The sequence below is a fragment of the Arvicola amphibius genome, chromosome 4, assembly GCF_903992535.2.
Source record: "Arvicola amphibius chromosome 4, mArvAmp1.2, whole genome shotgun sequence".
Lineage (NCBI taxonomy): Eukaryota > Metazoa > Chordata > Mammalia > Rodentia > Cricetidae > Arvicola > Arvicola amphibius.
Genome location: NC_052050.1, coordinates 14,512,005 through 14,529,159, shown reverse-complemented (window position 1 = coordinate 14,529,159; position 17,155 = coordinate 14,512,005). Strand labels below are relative to the sequence as shown.

At 44.4% G+C, this 17,155-nt stretch overlaps 1 protein-coding gene across 9 annotated transcripts in view; it reads right to left on the bottom strand.

Annotated features, from left to right (window-relative positions):
- Bptf (bromodomain PHD finger transcription factor) overlaps positions 1-17,155 on the bottom strand; it is a 108,590-nt gene that overhangs the window by 14,465 nt on the left and 76,970 nt on the right. For 5 of the 9 annotated variants that reach the window (XM_038327706.2, XM_038327707.2, XM_038327709.2 and 2 more), the window contains 10 exons: positions 16,822-16,972; positions 16,477-16,519; positions 13,499-13,745; positions 12,663-12,814; positions 10,840-10,948; positions 9,195-9,412; positions 4,705-4,951; positions 2,712-3,592; positions 1,449-1,531; positions 1,013-1,238 (listed from right to left, as the gene is read on the bottom strand). In XM_038327706.2, the coding sequence (XP_038183634.1) occupies positions 1,013-1,238; positions 1,449-1,531; positions 2,712-3,592; positions 4,705-4,951; positions 9,195-9,412; positions 10,840-10,948; positions 12,663-12,814; positions 13,499-13,745; positions 16,477-16,519; positions 16,822-16,972 (2,357 nt within the window). The remainder of the gene's footprint in view (positions 1-1,012; positions 1,239-1,448; positions 1,532-2,711; positions 3,593-4,704; positions 4,952-9,194; positions 9,413-10,839; positions 10,949-12,662; positions 12,815-13,498; positions 13,746-16,476; positions 16,520-16,821; positions 16,973-17,155) is intronic. The other 4 variants (XM_038327712.2, XM_038327711.2, XM_038327714.2 and 1 more) reach the window with 1 other exon arrangement.

The following is a 17,155-nucleotide window of genomic DNA, read 5'->3' as shown; positions in this document are numbered from 1 at the left end:
TGACTCTACTGTGAAGGGGCTCTCTTCCCCAAGACACTGTGACAACAGCTGTATTCTGTATTAGTACTATTTCTGGCAACCTTAACTCTCTTAAAAATGGTTTCCTTGGGGATGTCAGTGTAATAACTGCATCATACACAGTAACAATTCTGTCTTCTTTCTTGCAGTTGGTGCTTCCTTCTCTCATCTTCTCCAGCGAATAACCTGATTACTGGCCCTGTCCGGCTTATCTTCTGTGGGAAGACCTCCAGGCTTTTGGGGAAAATAATGTCATTTGTTGGTCTGATGGGTATTTTCTTAAAATGTGCAAGACACCTTATTTGATGCTTTCAGGAGTCTGCTTATTAATCAGAAAGCTCTGTAAACACGCATGAATGGATTAGCGGTGCTTACAGAATCACTTTCAGGCTAGGAAGAATTGTCTTTATAAAGAGGCATTTGTTTTTCTATGTTCACATTCCTCTGCATTCTTCTGAAGTGTGTGTTCTTTTTTTTTAAAGAATCTTTCTCATTTTACATACCAAGCCCAGTTCCCTCTCCCTTCCCTCCTCCGACTCCCCTAAAATGTGCTCTTGATAAGCGATGGCACAGACAATAAAAGCCACGCCACACCCAACAAGGGCAAGAAAGCTCAGCGCATGCCTGGCAGTGGTGGTGCACATTTTTAATCCCAGCGCTCTGGAGGGAGAGACAGGCAGATCTCTGTGAGTTCAAGGCCAGCCTGTTCTACAGAGTGAGTTTCAGGCCAGCAGGGCTGTTACACTGAGAAATTTTATCTGGAAAAACCAAAGCAAAACAAAACAAAAAGACAGCACAGCCCTCTCAGCTTAGAGGAAGGTGGCCATACTTTCAAAGGTCTGCCTTATCTCAAAAGCCAAGGAGCCTTTTACTCTTAGCATGACAAACATTTGTATGTAAATCCTAGACAATGAGCTGGAGTTTTAGGCCTAACTGAAAGATGGAAGGAAAGAAGCTGTGTTCAGCTCTGGCCGGGCAAGGAGCACGCGCCTACCTGCACTTGGATCTGCAGCTCTTTGTCCAGGAGTGCCCTCTTCTTCAGGATCTCAGCTTTGAGCTGCTCCTTGTGTTTGAAGAGCAAAGCAGAGAGCTTGCTGGCATTCTGCTTGCTCCGCTTCTGCTCCACACTCTCCTCGCGCTTGCGTTTCTTAGCCGCCTGTTTCTCTTCTTTATCTATCTTATCCAGAATATACTTCATCACCTGGTTACACACAATCATTCTAGAGAAAAACACACAACCCTTGTAATTTGTAACACTGGCTGCTTCACCCTGAAAGGTAAGGCACCATTTGTCTATGACCCTAATGATGCACAAACTGACTGCAGAGTCTCAAGGCGTGACTATGAGCCACTCCTGGCATTAAACTTGGGCAAGACCAAAGCCAAACCAAACTGTGCAGACTCTCAGGTGGGCCTGTGTCTCTCCCTACCTTTGATTTTCTTCTCTTTCAGCTGGAGTCATGGTCTTTTTCTGTTTTAAATGTTCTATTACAGCATTATGCTTCATCACCACCTTGAGAACAGAACAGATCCATAAATGCACATTTTTATAAGACACAAGTCCAGTTAGCACACAGGAGGAAGCACAGCACACGCTGGCGCTTGAACTTGTAAGCACTGTCTGTCTAATACAGATAGGAAGCTGCTAGGTGGTCTCAGGTTCTTACCGTGCACCATGCACCAAATTACACTAAGCACTTGACATTGCTTATTTCCCATTAACACTGAAATGCAGGTATACTTTTTTGTCAACTAAACACCGAGACAAAGCAATCAACCAACCTGCTTGAGTTTAAATAGGAAATAACACAGCTCAAAATTTGACCCAACTCTCATGCTCTGAAGGGCCTCACCCACTGTGCAACCACCAGGTTGAAGAGTACCCTGCTCTCTACAAAGATCTGGAAAATGGATACTGAGGTAACACTTGGTTTACAGATGAAATAGTACAAGAGAGAGCTGGGATTTGAACAAGTCACAGAGGACTTATGCTCAAATATTAACTTACACCTTCACAATCATGTACATGATAGAATTTAATCCTAACAATTCCATGTGGTTGGAGAGAGACGAGTTTTAATGTAGATACAGCTCAGGGAGAAAACAGAGCTTCAGAGCTTGGTAAGTCGTGAAACCTCTTGCCTAGCGCTGATGGGGGCACATGGCTGCTGACAGGAGTGTCCTCAGAAAGACTGCAGGTCACCAGCTTCGTTTTGGCAGAACTCTAGCTGAATAAAGCAACTTACTGCACCCAGGTACTACTCCACGATGCCCCTGCTACACATCACCACCTTACACAAAAGCTATGGACAACATCTGGGTTTAAGACATTTTTACAAAGGTGTGGCAAATAATGCAAATGAATTCAGTCTGCCCACAATTTGCTTAGTCAATAGGCAAATGAAAGAATGACACTTGCAAATCAAATGCCTTCAAATGAATTGATACATTGTGATGGTGGCCTTACCACTTGGTTTTCTACCAGGGAAAGATGGTTTCTAACAAGCACTGATGCTACATGTCCATTAAGGAGTCCCAAATCTGAACCAGCAAGCAGTGCTTCTGGTCTTCTAAGGTTACCCACCAGTGACCTGGTCTCATTCAGGAAGCCTACCACAACCAAACCACTAAGTCTACCGCACAGCACAATAATTCACACTACTGAACATGCTGCTTTGACTTAATGACTTTACCTGTTTCTGAATGATTTCACTTTGGTTAGAAGCTTGGAGGGTGTGTTCACGCTCAATTTCTATCTGCTGCTTCTTCTTTTGCTGCTGCTCCCTGAGTTGCTGAACCCTCTGCAACTGCTCTTGCACACTGGCTGCCTGCACTGTGACCACACTCTGAACATGCTGAGTCTGCACAGCACTGCTTTGCTGAACTTGAATGGGTAACTGCAGTTTGATTTGCTGGGGCACACCACCTTGCTGAGCCTGTATCTGAGCCACAACCTGTGACTGGATCTGAGAGAGAACCTGGACTTGCTGGAGCTCAGGCACAGCAATGACTTGGGGCTGCAGCTGCTTTGTTTGTAGCTGAGGATAAGACGGGGACGAAACAGTAACTTGACTTAATGTTTGTCCTGGAGAAAGAGTTTGAGTTGAAGACTGTACCTGGGGCTGTGACTGTGGCTGGCCTTGGGAAGGTGTCTGCAGAGATGTGGGGGGCGGGATTGGAATCGGCTGTGAGGTTGTAGTCTGAACCAGGGGTTGCTGTCCAGGAGTCACTTGGGATGGAGTTGATGGGCGTATTCGAGTCAGTGGTGGGCTCTGGACACGAACAGGAGACTGTCCTTGAACACTGTTCTGAGGCTGACACTGTTCCTGGGGTTTAGATGGCTGTGCCTGGGAGGGCTGTGCTTCAGAAGGGACATGGGACGAGACAGCTGGCTGGGTCTGGACTTCAGGCTGAGCTGGGGACTGGGCTTGGGGCTGGGGCTGTGCTGAAGGCTGAGGAGTCTGTGGCTGGGCTTCTGCAGGACTCACACTTGATGACTGAGCTGGCGCCATGGTTGTAGCTGGTTGGACCTGGGGCTGGGGTGACAATTTACTCTGTTTTTGTTCCCCTGAACCTGTTAAAAAAAACAAACAAGACAAAGTGATTTCCCTGACTCTAGGATGGAAGCATGTGGTGAGAAGATTCTGAAGGGATCCTGAAGCTCCAGTAGAGAAGAGGTGAGCCTTCCATTGATGGAGGACTCTCATTGGTTAATAAAGAAACTGCCTTGGCCCATTTGATAGGCCAGCCCTTAGGTGGGTGGAGTAGACAGAACAGGATGCTGGGAGTGAGGCAGACGCTTCAGGCAATCGCTATGCCTCTCCTCTCTGGGACAGTGCCAGGAAGCGAGCCACTAGGTCAGACACGCTGAATCTTTCTGGGTAAGACACCACCTCGTGGTGCTACACACATTACTAAATATGGGTTAAAGCAACAGAGAGTTATCCAGTAAGAGGCTAGAGCTAATGGGCCAGGCAGTGTTTAAATGAATACAGTCTGTGGGTTGTTATTTCGGGGCATAAGCTAGCCAGGTGGCTGGGAGCCAGGCGGGAATGCAGCCCGCCGGCCGCTCTCTTCACTACAGTCCATTCAGGTGCGCTCAGATTAGGCATCTCCTGGGCTGTAGAGTGAGGTATTTCCTGCATGCCCTCTGCATGTCATCTAGGCATTCTGAGGCAGACTCTGTCAAGCTCTGCTCTTCTGCTGTGGCCTGGCCACAGACACCAACAATTTGTAGGAGCTGGTCAGGGCTGGAGAAGGAAAGTAGGTACAAGGGCCACAGTATCCGTTGTTCCACCCCTCCTTTCTTTTCTTTTTTTTTTTTTAAGATTTATTTATTTATCTATTTATTATGTATACAGTGTTCTGTCTGCATGTATGCCTGCAGGACAGAAGAAGGCACCAGATCTCATTACAGATGGCTGTGAGCCACCATGTGGTTGCTGGGAATTGAACTCAAGACCTCTGGAAGCACAGTCATTGCTCTTAACCTCTGAGCCATCTCCCCAGCCCTCCTTTCTATGATTTTGTTTCACTTTAATGGGGAAGGGTACAGGGAGTCTAGGAACAAGGCATGGGAGCACAGAAGCTGGCTGTTATCAGCAGTTAAGTTGTTAAGCAGACTGGAGGCGAGTACTGGGCCCTGCTACTCCATAGCAGAGTGACAAGCGGCAACAGTGTTTCTACCTGCTGCTGTAGAAGTGGTAGTGCTGCTGCTGCTGCTGCTGCTGCTGCTGCTGGCAGCGGTGGCGGTTGTGGCTGTTGTAGACAGTGGGGTGAAGAGAAATCGCTGAACGGTACCATTGGGCATTGCAGCTTGCATGAGCTGCTGCCCTGGCCCAGGAAGGACGGTCATCCCCTGAGGTATCAACTGCAACTGTCCAGTGGTTTGACCCTGTCCTTGAATTACTACTGTTAAACCTTGGTTGCCGCCCTGTGGAAAAAGCAGACAACATGGAATATACAGCACTCGAATCACAAATATACGTAAAGGGTTTTAATGCAATCCTTTATGTTATGAAGATACTTCCCTGCAATGGGACCAGGAAAACTGAGGTAAGTTTAAAAAAAAAAAAAGGGAATCTGTGTGGAACAGCGACGTCAGCACCTCAGAGTTCCAGTCCAAACTCTCCAATGGGTAGCTAGCCATTAAGCCACAAGCAACACACCTGCTCCAGATCCCATTTAACTAATTAGTAAAACAAGGCATTGAGTAGGTATTGATCCTTACAATTATGAGTCTGAGGCCACCCTGGGTTACAAAGTGAGACTATCTCAAAAATACCCCACTCTGCCAGAAACTCAGGAAAAACCTTAATACTTCCTATGGTTGGGTAGCATAGATAAGAACTATCATGCTCAGGTTAAAATTCTTCCTATATGTGTATATACACATATATATATATATTTCATGTATGTGTCCACCTTGTTTAAGAGAGGGTCTCTTGTTGGCTGCTATAAATGCTAGCTGGCCAGTGAACTTCTGTAGACGGTCTTTGCACTACTATGTGGCTTTGGTATGGGTTCTGAGAGTCCCGACAAGTCATCAGGCTAGTGGAGCAAGAGCTTTCTTAGGGACTAAGCCTCTTCCCAGTCCTTGACCAATTCTCTGCACACTCTGACTAGTTGAGTATATTTCTGCGGTCTCTCATTTTGCCCATACTCCTTGTAGTGTGTCTGATAGGCGGGCTCAGTTCAACCTTCCTTTACTTCTCTGTAAACATTCAACTCGAGACTGTGTGAGCTGGGATGTGCTCAGACTCATATGACACTCAAGCCCTCCTTTATTCTGAACGCTCACTAAGTTGCCTTGGGTGGCTTTGAACTCACTCTGTAGTTTAGTCAGGCTTTAGAACGGATAGTCCAAGCAGCAGAGGTCACACACCTATGGTAGGAGGCACAGCTAGGACTCATCTTTGCTTCTGTGTCCTAACAACTGAACCCAGTGGCTGTGTGCATCAGGCAAGGCGTGGACCAACTAAGCTACATATCCCTAGCTCTTGGGTTTTTATTTTTCCCAAAATTCAATTTATAAATTACTTTAATTAGTTAGTTAATTAATTAATGGTTCTTGTGACAGTGTCTCCCTTTGTGGTCCAAACCATTCTGGAGCTCACAAGCTTCTTAGCTCTTCCTCTTGAGTGCTTGGTTAGTACTTTCTGTGTGTTTTAAACAGTTATGGGGCTTGGGAAGCCCAGCTGGGAGTGCTTGCTTAAAATGTGCGAGTCTTTTGGTTTGATTCCGGAAGAGGAAGGAAGGGAGAGAAAAAGAAGGAAAGGTTAAGAAAAAAGAAGGTAGCTGGAAGTAGTGGCACATGCCTTGGGCGAGAGAGGCAGGCAGATCTCTATGAATTCAAGAATAGCCTGGTCTATACAGCAAGTTCCAGGACAGTCAGGGCTACACAGAGACCCTTGTCTCAAAAGATGTACTTACAAAGATAGGGTAGTATCTTTGTAATCCCAGAATGTGGCAGGTATAGGCTGAAAGATTGTGAATTTGAGGCACGTTTGGATGACAAAAACCAAAGTAAGAAAGAGAAAGAAAGGAAAGGAGTGTGCAAATGGATGGATGAGAAGGACATACTGATTAGCAGAGACTTTGCTGAGAAGTGCAAAGCCTTAGGTGCAATCCACAGCACCTCATAAACTGGGTGTTGGCAAACACCTCTAATTCCTCAATTTCACAGCTCTATCTCAGGATATATAAAATGCTGTCTTAAAACAAAACAACAAAAGAAAAGAATACTGTACGAAGATACTTTTTCACCTCTCAGTTATGACTTTCAGTGAACTGAGTATGTTTTAAATGAGGCACAAGGCATTGGTCCACACTCATGGTCTTCTGTGTGGGGTCAATCAGGCCAGTACCACTGATTGAAAAGCAGTTTGTAAGGATACCATCGATGCACCGCAAGTACTCAACCGCATGGAGGGCCATGCTGCATGTCAGCGACGCACTGCAGGAAGCTTTTATTGTTTTGTTTGTTTTGTCTTTCTTGGGAAAGGGCCCGTCACAGCCCAGAACTTGCTAGGTTGTCAAGGATGATCCTCCTGTTTCTCCTTCCCAAGTGTGGGCATTATGGGCGCATGCCAGCATTCCTGATTTATGCAATGAAACAGATCCGCCCAGGGCTTTATGATGCTACACAAGCATTCCACCAACCACAGTGTATCTTCAGTCTCTGTTGCTTCACGGGTTGTTTTAAGCACACGTGTAGCATGGTATATGTGCTCCCTCGTACATGCACATGGAGGTCAGAGGATGACACCAGCTATCTTCCTTATGTTTATAAGCTTGCTGGAGGATGTATACACGAGCACTTGAAAAGCACAAGAGGGCGTTAGATCCCCTGGAGGAGGGTGTTCTGATCCACCATGTGGATGCTGCCTGGGAATAAAACTGGGTCTTCTACAAGGACCATTTCTCTAGTCTCTTCAGTCTTGTTTAAAAGACAAGAGAAGGGCTGGAGAGATGCTCTTCCAAAGGTCCTGAGTTCAATTCCCAGCAACCACATGGTGGCTCACAACCATCTGTAACGGGGTCTGGTGCCCTCTTCTGGCCTGCAGGCATACACACAGACAGAATATTACATACATAATTAATAAATATTTTAAAAAAATAAATAAAAGACAAGAGACACTGAACGTGGCACTCCGAGTGTCTGCTATACTGGCTGGCCAGTGGGCTTCCAAAGACTCACTTGTGTCCCTCCTAGCTCTTGAGCTACAAATGTGCGCCACCACAGCTGCTCTTAAATTTGTTTTAAATTGTGTCTGCGTGTATCCCCAGAGTTTAGAACAAGGCATCAGATACCATGAAGATGGAGTCACAGGAAGTTGTAACTGACAGGGAGGCTAGAAACTGAACTTGGGTCCTCTGAAAGATACACTCTTTGCTGCTAAGCCAGCTCTCCAATCCTTACACCTGGCTTTTTTTGTAGGTGATGGGGACTGACCCCAGGTTCTCATGCTTGTGCAGCTGAAGCACTTAACCCATAGTTTTGAGATCTAGTTGCACACAGGCAAATTCCTGCTTTTCAACAGCATCAGTGTTCTTGTTAATCTCTCCCTAAGCCATTGTAAGACTCAGGGGGGGGGGGGGTAAGGTTACCATAGGCTGTGGAATACTAGTTGAAGATGTGTTACATTTGTTTATGCTGTGGAACACTTGTTTAATGATGCAAAGATGTGTTGCTTTCTTCTATGTTACATTTTGTTTAACTCCGTAAAGCTGTGTTATTTTGCCTGTTCAAAACAGCTGATTGGTGTAATGAAGAGCTAAATGGCCAATAGCCAGGTAGGAGAAAGAGGTGGGGCTGCCAGGCAGAGAGAATGAGAGAACTCCAGAGAAGAGCAAGGAGTGAGCAGCAAGGAGAAAAGGAGGAGATGAGGATGCTAGGGGCCAGTCACTCAGCCAGTCATGGAGTAAGAAGGAAAGAAAAATAAATAAGATAGAATAAAGAAAGGTAAAAAGCCCAGAAGCAAAATGCAGTTAAAGAGAAACAGGATAATTTAAGCTAGAAAAGCTGGCTAGAAACAAGCCAAGCTAAGGCCAGGCATTCGTAAGTAAAAATAAATCTCCATGTATGTATTTTCAAAGAGTAAAAAATAGCCAACTACAGTGGGCTTTTGGGAATTTGATAGACGACTAGACAACGATACTGGATGTTGCAGGTTATCAATTTAATGCACCCAAATTTTGCATTTTTTTTTCTATGAAAATTACCCAATGAAGTTTTGGAAATTGAAAGGCTTATCCCTTTCATTGTTACAGCTCCTAACTGAGGGACTCTAAAGAGCGAACATTATGTTGCCAATAATAAGCATTCTTGTTTGACTCCAGGAGGCAGCCATTTCTTCTCTGTGTAATTTTAAAAGGTTTTACTTAGATGTATGAGCATTTGCCTGAATGTACATCTGTGTTCTGTGTGCTTGCCTGGTGTCCATGGAGGTCAGAAGAGGGATCAGATTCCCCTGAAACTGCAGTTTTAGGTAGTTGTGGTGCTGGGAACTAACCTGGGCACTCTGAAAGGGCAGCCAGTGCTCTAACCTCTGAGTCACCTTCCCTGCCCCCAGCAGCCATTTCTAGAAGGGTATATACTTCAAAACTGACCTAAGATCAAATGTGAACTTCAGCAAAAATAAGACTAGGTCTCAAATGAAAGCAAAGTCACTTACGTGGCCCTGTGTTAACTGAGTGAGCTGAGCCATGGTGAGCTTCACTTGCCCTTGCTGGGGACGAGGGGGTGGTGGGGCTGAAGGCTGCAGAGTACCAGCTGCTGTTCCTGGACTTAGGCCTTTTTGCCCAGGTGCGGAAGAAGCTGTACTTGGAGCGGAAATGGCAGTGGAAACAGGCTGTCCTCGGATGATTTGAGTCACCACTTGTTGGGGAGCACCTGCGCGAACAAGACACCCTCACTGATCACACACTCTTAGTATACTTGGAATTAAAACAGTCTGACACTTCAGATGAATGCAGTGAATTTCCATCTTCAAATAGACATTTGGTTGCCAATAACCCAAGATGAGCACAAACACAGGACCACAGCCAAAGAGTCCTACTAACTTCAGTAGAGTGAAGAAACAGTACAAGCCAGGCAATGTGGTACACACCTTTAACGCCAGTCTTGGGAGGCAGACTGATATCTGTGACTCCTAGGTCAGCCTGGCCTACAGAGTGAGTTCCAGGACAGCCAGGGATACACAGAGAAACCCGGTCTTGAAAACAAAACCAAAGGCATTTTCTTGGTCATGAAGTAAATTCTCAGCTTTTGGGCTGCATCTATCCGGGTGCTTTCTTGGGATTAATGTACATAAGTCTGGTAGCCTTATGAGATGATTTAATAATCAGCATCAAAAGCTGTTCATTATTGCTCCTCCTCCTAAACTTCTGAGTTATTCTCATCCATTCTCTCAAGATGAGCCACAGATTTAACCTGTGATATGAGAGCTTCAAGGACCCAACCCAAGATTATGTCTTGTGCACTACAGATCAGAACAATACACAGAAACATAGACAAGACTGCTTCAGGGGACTCGAGAGACGTCAGCGGTTAAGAGAACTTGTTCTTGTCGAGGACCCCAGTTTAATTTCCAGCATCTACATGGCAGCTCATAACTGCCTATAACTCTATCTCCAGAGATGCACCTAAGCAGACACCAGCCATGAGCATAGTGCACAGATTCAATGAAAACACTCACACATGTAAAATGAAGTAAGTAAATCTAAAAACAGACTGGATCTGGTCAGTAACATGAGGATCACTGAGATAACCCAATACATATATGTTCTCTTTGAAATATCATCAAACCACATGTCCTTAACCAAAGTCATCTCTATAGGCCCTCTTTTTGGATTTTCACTGAATTTTTTATCTCCACTCCCAACCCCGACACATGCCAGGGCACAAAAAGCAGGGCCTTATACACACAAAGCAAAAGCTCTACCATCAAACGCCAGGTCTAGGTTACAGTCTTCAACTCTTAAGATCATAGCTGTATCTGCTTACAGCAATTTGTGATTGATTCAAGGTCTGACATTGACTTTACATTTTACATGTACAAAAACCTTTGTTCTCTCGACTGTAGCGGTCTGAATGCTATCTTTTATACCTGTTAGAGGTCTGCCTTACTCACTTTGTAAGTGAAGCTGAAAAGGAGACAGAATGGACAGCATCTCGGTTCACAACCCACTACGGGTTAGAAAGCTAATGTGCACTTAAGCACTAATGCAAATTGGTAGAGGGCCAAACAGAGAGGAGCGTTACAATTTCCTAGACGTGCTGTCCACATACTAAAATAGTAATGCTACATGTATGAATACCTGGCTGCACCATCACAGGGGTTCGGATAATTGCCTTGCCTAGTGTTGATTGTTGGAGAGGTGTTCTAATCACTGTCATACCAGGACGGATCTGAGGCCCCGTAAGTACCTGTGGACAAACAGAGACAATGCATTAAAATTGTGAGAGCAGGTGTGGTGGAGCACGCCTTTAACCACAGCACCTGAGGCAGAGGCAGAGGGATCTCTGGTCTACAGAGTGAGTTCCAGGACAGCCTTGGCTACACAGAGAAACTGTCTCGATAAACAAAATCAAAACAAAACAAAAAAAAAAGAGATAAAACTGCTTCAAAATGACTAAAACACACTGGACTTAGAATTCAAGTTCCTTAAACATTCTACAGAGATGGCAGAGAATGGCACTATTTTACACACACACGCACACACACACACACACACACACACACACACACACACACACACGAGACAGGGTTCTGCTACGTAGCCCTGGCTGCCCTGAAACTCTCTATGAAGACGTTTGCCTCCCGATTATTACATTTGAAATTGTAGTCAGTATTGGTATAAAGGTGGAATTCTGAAGACAGAGACTTTAATTCAAATGTAGTATGAATTTGTTGCCATTGGTGACAAAAATTGCTGAGAGACTGAGAGGCGGAAGAAAGGCTCAGCTTTGTCGTTGCTGCTTACGGAACCTGGAGAATACAGTAAATCAACAAAAGTCCAATATCCTTCCACAGTTTAAACATGACATTAATGACCACATAACTTCAGTTTTATAATTAGAGCCAGAACATTCTGACTTTAAGTTCTTTTCCATGATACTAGTGCAAAAGAAATGCTATAATCTCATATGTGCACCTAATGTGGTATATGTCAATATACAGTATAGTTCAATCCACTCTTTGTTTGTTTTTTCGAGACAGAGTTTCTCTGTGGCTTTGGAGCCTGTCCTGGAACTAGCTCTTGTAGACCAGGGTGGCCTTGAACTCAAGAGATCCGCCTGCCTCTACCTCCTGAGTGCTGGGATTAAAGGCGTGCAACACCACTGCCTGGTTCTCTCTCTCTCTCTCTCTCTCTCTCTCTCTCTCTCTCTCTCTCTCTCTCTCATTTTATGTGCATTGGTGTTTTGCTCACATGTTTATTTGTGTGAGGTTGTTGGATCCCTTGGAACTGGAGTTACAGTTGTGAGCTGGCATTTGGGTGCTAGGAATTAAACCAGGGTCCTCTGGAAGAGCAGTCAGTGCTTTTAATTACTGAGCCATCTCTCCAGCCCCCAATCTGTTCATTTTTGACCAGAAAGAATATAGATGAACTAAAGCAAAGGTGAGAGAACTCTTGCAAAAGGGAGGGGCTTCAAGAGAGGGTTAGGAAGTAAGCCTGTTCCACTGCTATTCATCAAGTCATACACAATTCTCTCTTGAAAATCTTGGCAAATAATTATTATCTTTGAACAATACCAGTCAGTATGCAACTAACCAAATGACAAAGTTAATACATCACATAACATTTTTGTTTATTACCAGTATAAAAAACTGCCAAGTGGTTGTGGCATACACCTTTAAACACAGCATTCAGGAGACATAGGCAGGTAGGTCTCTGAGTTTGAAGTCAGTCTGGTCTACAGAACATGTTCCAGGACAGCCAAGGCTACAGAGAGAAACCCTGTCTTGAGGGAGAAAACAAAACAAAAAACCCACAATATATATTTTTCCAAACTGGCACTTCATCACAGATTAAGTCATAGTAAAGGAAGATGAATTGTACTGATGTTGAAAGAGACCACAGGAATGTTACCCTGATGTGTTCGACACTCCTCCACAGAGAAATCCTTGAGGAACACTTACCTGGGACGTGGTAGTGGTTCCTGCAGAGGCTGAGGTGTTGGGCCTAATTGTTACTGTGGCAGTCCTGGGCTGGAATGAAGTAAAGGTCTGCTGACTAGGACCCGTCGTTGATGGAATGATACCCAGGACTTTCTGCTGTACCTGGACCACGCCTTAAAGAGAAACGAAGAAGACATGAGGCACTACCCATCAAGGAAAGGTATCAGGTTCTGCTCGGCATCTGAGGAAACTACGTGTGGTGGGTTGCAGAGTGGGCTACACAGAATGTGAGACCTGACGACTGAAACCAGTGAGGAGGAGATGGAGTGATGGCGACAGCATGATCTGGCGAAGGTGAACTCAAACTCTGTGAGGTTCCCTTACCTCCTTGTGTTGCTGGCACATTTACAGCGACAATCTTGCTGTTTGCAGGAAGTGGCAGTTTGGTAATTACTTTTCCTGCCATAGTGACGGGACTGCCTGTAATTTGGAACGTCTGACCTGTGCTGGCAATGGTTGTAGCAGAGGTGGCAGCTGTGCTGGTGGCTAATGGGGTATAAGACATTTAATAAGCTTTAGATTTTAAAGAACCAGCAGTGCAGTGACTTCTAGGAAGGGCACCGATTCATGAAATGCGGCTCATCTGTATTTAATAAAATCACTCCTCTCTGCTCCAAGTGCACTATGTGGACAGTGAAGGCGAGGACCGCAGAGAGGAACTCCACAAAGAGCAACTACGACAACAGCTGCACAGCCTGCCTGCGCAAGCAGTGGAGCAATGCTCTCAAGAAATGAAGGTTAGAGATGCCCTCCTCTCCCCTATGATGACAGCAATGTTTCATTCGTCCCAGCCCTACCTGAATTGGACTGGCCTTGCTTCACCCATGTGGCAAAGGTTTGGTGGAAGTTCTTGTTTTGCTGGAATGTTACTGTGGCAGGAGACCCAACTTTGGTGGCTAGCACCATCTTCGTTCCAGGAGTGACTGGGCCACTTAAGGGAGCCACCATCACCTTCTGAGCTGGAGAGACGGTGCTGCTTGTGCTATTTGTTGGGGATGTGGTAGATGCAGCAATGACCGCAGGCTTCTGCTGCTCCAAACGTTTCTGAGTCAAGGAGAGGAAATGTGAACTTAGTTCTATATGACAAACCCCATTTTGCAGGATTTCTTGATCATAAACTATCAAAAAAAAGCATGCCTGTCTAATTTTTCCTTGGCTCAATCCCCAAGTCTCTACATGACTATAAATTGTCCATAAATAAAATTGAAAGGTTCAAAATGTTCTTAATAATATCTAGCTTTCAGAGTGAGAAATGTGGGAAAAATTTTACTGGAGACATTAACACCTGTACATATCAGAGTCAGAGCAGAAGAAAGGGGGTGGGCCTGTTTCATGGTAGAAGCATAAATTAACCAATCAGAAAGAGCATGACAGTAATTTTTACCCTTACTATTCAGGTCAGCAAACTTGTGATCAAGCTAAATGGGAATTATAAATAGTTTTGAGACTTTGTTATTGTTTATTCATAGACAGAGTCCATTCTGTAGCCCAAATTGGCCTGCAAAGAACTATATAGCTCACTGTGATCTTGAACTTGAAGCAATCCTCCTGCTTCAACTTCCTATGTACTGGGACTAATTCATGTACCAAATAATTAAAAGGAACTTTAAATGCTAGAGAAGGGACGAATCTCATCATCAGACACCAGGGTCCCTGGGGATAGAGCTCAGTTGTCAGAGTGCTTGTCTAGCATGCAAGAGGCTCTGGGTTCATTATTCAGTACTGCTAAAAATGAAAATAAAATAAAAAAAAAAACAGTACTAGGTGTGGGAAGCATATTTGTAATTCCAACTCTCAGGAGAATTTTCAGATTCAAGACCAGCCTAGGTTACAGAGCAGGGTCCACTCTCAAAAATTAGGCTGGGTGTGGTGATGCATGCCTTTAATCCCAACGCTCTCAGGCAGAAAGAGGCCGTTCTCTGTGAGTTCAATGTCAGCTGCCTCTATACACAAAGTTCCAGGTCAGCCAGGAGTACACAGAGAGACCCTGTCTCAAACAAAACAAAAAACCAAAGCAAAATAGGTGGAAAGGACAATTTGTATGTTTTTAATGAAAGACTGGTGGAATTTATCCACAGTTAACCAATGGTGGTCTAATGAGCAACAGCAGAGTCTTCCAAGAGGGAAACGTTAGGTAGGACTGACTGCATGTGGGCACCTCAGTTAGCAATACTCCTCAGCAAATCACGAAGCGGGCACTGCAACACTCAACATGAGGGAACTGAGGCTCAGACCGGCTGGGCAACTGGCCCAAGGATTCATGAATGGGCTGTGATTAAGCCCATTAAGATCCATTCAATGGTAAGGTAGGAGGCTTGTCTTTAATTTGAGGATGCCCGACATATAGAGCAACACTATCTCAAAACCACAAACAAGAGGTGGACATTGTGGTTCATGCATGTAATTGCAGTGCATGGGAGACAGAGGCAGGATGACTACTGTGAGTTTGAAGCCATCTTGAGTCACACATTGAGATCCGGGAAAGCCTGAGCTACAGTGAGAGTCTCAAACTCTATCGAGCCCAAATCCCAAGCTTCACCTCTGCTCTATAATCATACCCATTCTGTTTGAATTGTTTTTGCAGACAGATCATATGCCTGAAAAGAAGTTGAAGTGTTTTATACCAATGCCCATTTTTCAAAACAGAAGCACTTTAATTTTGCATACTTAGAGATGTTATTTGATCAAATTAATTAAAAGAAAAACAGAGCAAAGAAACAGACACATAATTAAGAGTATTTCACTGGGAGAAAATGTATTAAAAACCCAAAGTGCTACTCTAAAACAAATGGAGGTTGTATGGCAGAGATGACAAAAGATACCTATAAAGGCATGAGCAGCTTGGTGGCGTTGGTGATAGACACCTTTAGTACTAGTACTAGGGAGGCAGAGGCAAGCGGATCTCTGAGTTCGAGGTCAGCCTAGTTTATAGAGCAAGTTCCAGGACTACAAAGAGAAACCTTGTCTCAAAAAAACCAAACCAAAACAAAGAGCAGAACTAGCCAGTTGCTATAGTAACAGAGATGCTTGTGATTTTCTTTAAATTTCCATGGCAGAACTGAGCACATAACCCAAAAATGCTATTTTCTCAAATTTTAAGTTTGGAGAAAGACACAGTAATCTGAAAGAAACAAAATATTGAAATATGTGCTTTATAAAATATGAAAAAAGAATGGCTTAAAACCTAAAAAGTAAATTTTTAAGATATTTGCAGCTGGGGCTGGAGAGATGGCTGCTGTTACAGGATCAAGGCTCATTCCCAACACCTGCATAGTGGCCTACAGTCATCATCTAGGGGGCCTGATGAATACCACAGACTCCACACATGCATGTGGTGCACAGACATACATGCAGGCAAAACACTCGTACACATAAAACTAATATAAATGTGTAGCTATGTTGACATAACTTTGAGTAAACACACTGCTTCACCTCTATCCTCTAGGTCCCCTTCCCTTGATTCTCAGGTAACAATACTGATAACTATGTGGGACGCCAGAAAACAACGACTGACTTCGTGAGCATAGATTACCACAAACTCAGAGCCTTAGTAAAGTTGATGTCTTCACAGGCTGCATTGGAGTTTAGCAGAAAAAAAAACTTTCTATAAACTACTCAAGGAATTGTAAAAATAACCAGAAGGAGAATTTAACACACTGCAGCCAGGTACACGATTTGCCTGAGTTTGGCTGAAAAGGTCAATCTGCTGTACTTCGGGGCCCTGCTGGCTGGGGAGGCCCCTTTGGGCAGTGATCCCTGCCTGCTGTCCACTGACCTTAGCCTGCTGCTCCACCGCTTGGGCCTTTTCTTTCTCCACTCTGTAGGGGGGAAAAGGAGCAACTCATCAGAAACCATTTAATAAATGAAATCTGGTTGACTCTGGCATCATACAGAAGCATGGACTATTTCTGTTTTAAATGAACATTTAAGATATTTAAAAATAGTAATACTAACACACTAAAATTTAGAAACAAGACTTAAATAAAGTGCTTAGAGATAGTACATAACATCAAAAGGTAGAGAAAAGTTAATTCGAATGGACTACAGTGACAGCTGACGTGAAAAGTCTCTAGCTCTTAAGTGACAAAAGCACCAGTATGACCAGGTGTTAACCGATTACCTCTCAGCAAAAGCCCTGATCTCCCAGAGTTCCAACTCCTCTTCTGCCACCCAGGTTTCAATGATAACAGGACCCGTCTGCTTGGGCATTTCAGGTCTCTTTGGTCGCAGTGCACTTGACCGAAGGCCTTTCCGCTGAGGTGTGGGTGTTTCTTGGAGAAAGAAACCAGAATGTTTTCAGCAAGACTATTTGGATGGAGTTCTGACATCTCATCTCATGAAGCATGGTGGCTGGCAAACTACATTTTGTAGTTTGAGACAGAGACTGCTACCTAGTCCAGGATGCCACCACCAGCCAAACTTTTCCTGCAAACCCCTGAGACCAAGTGGTCTAC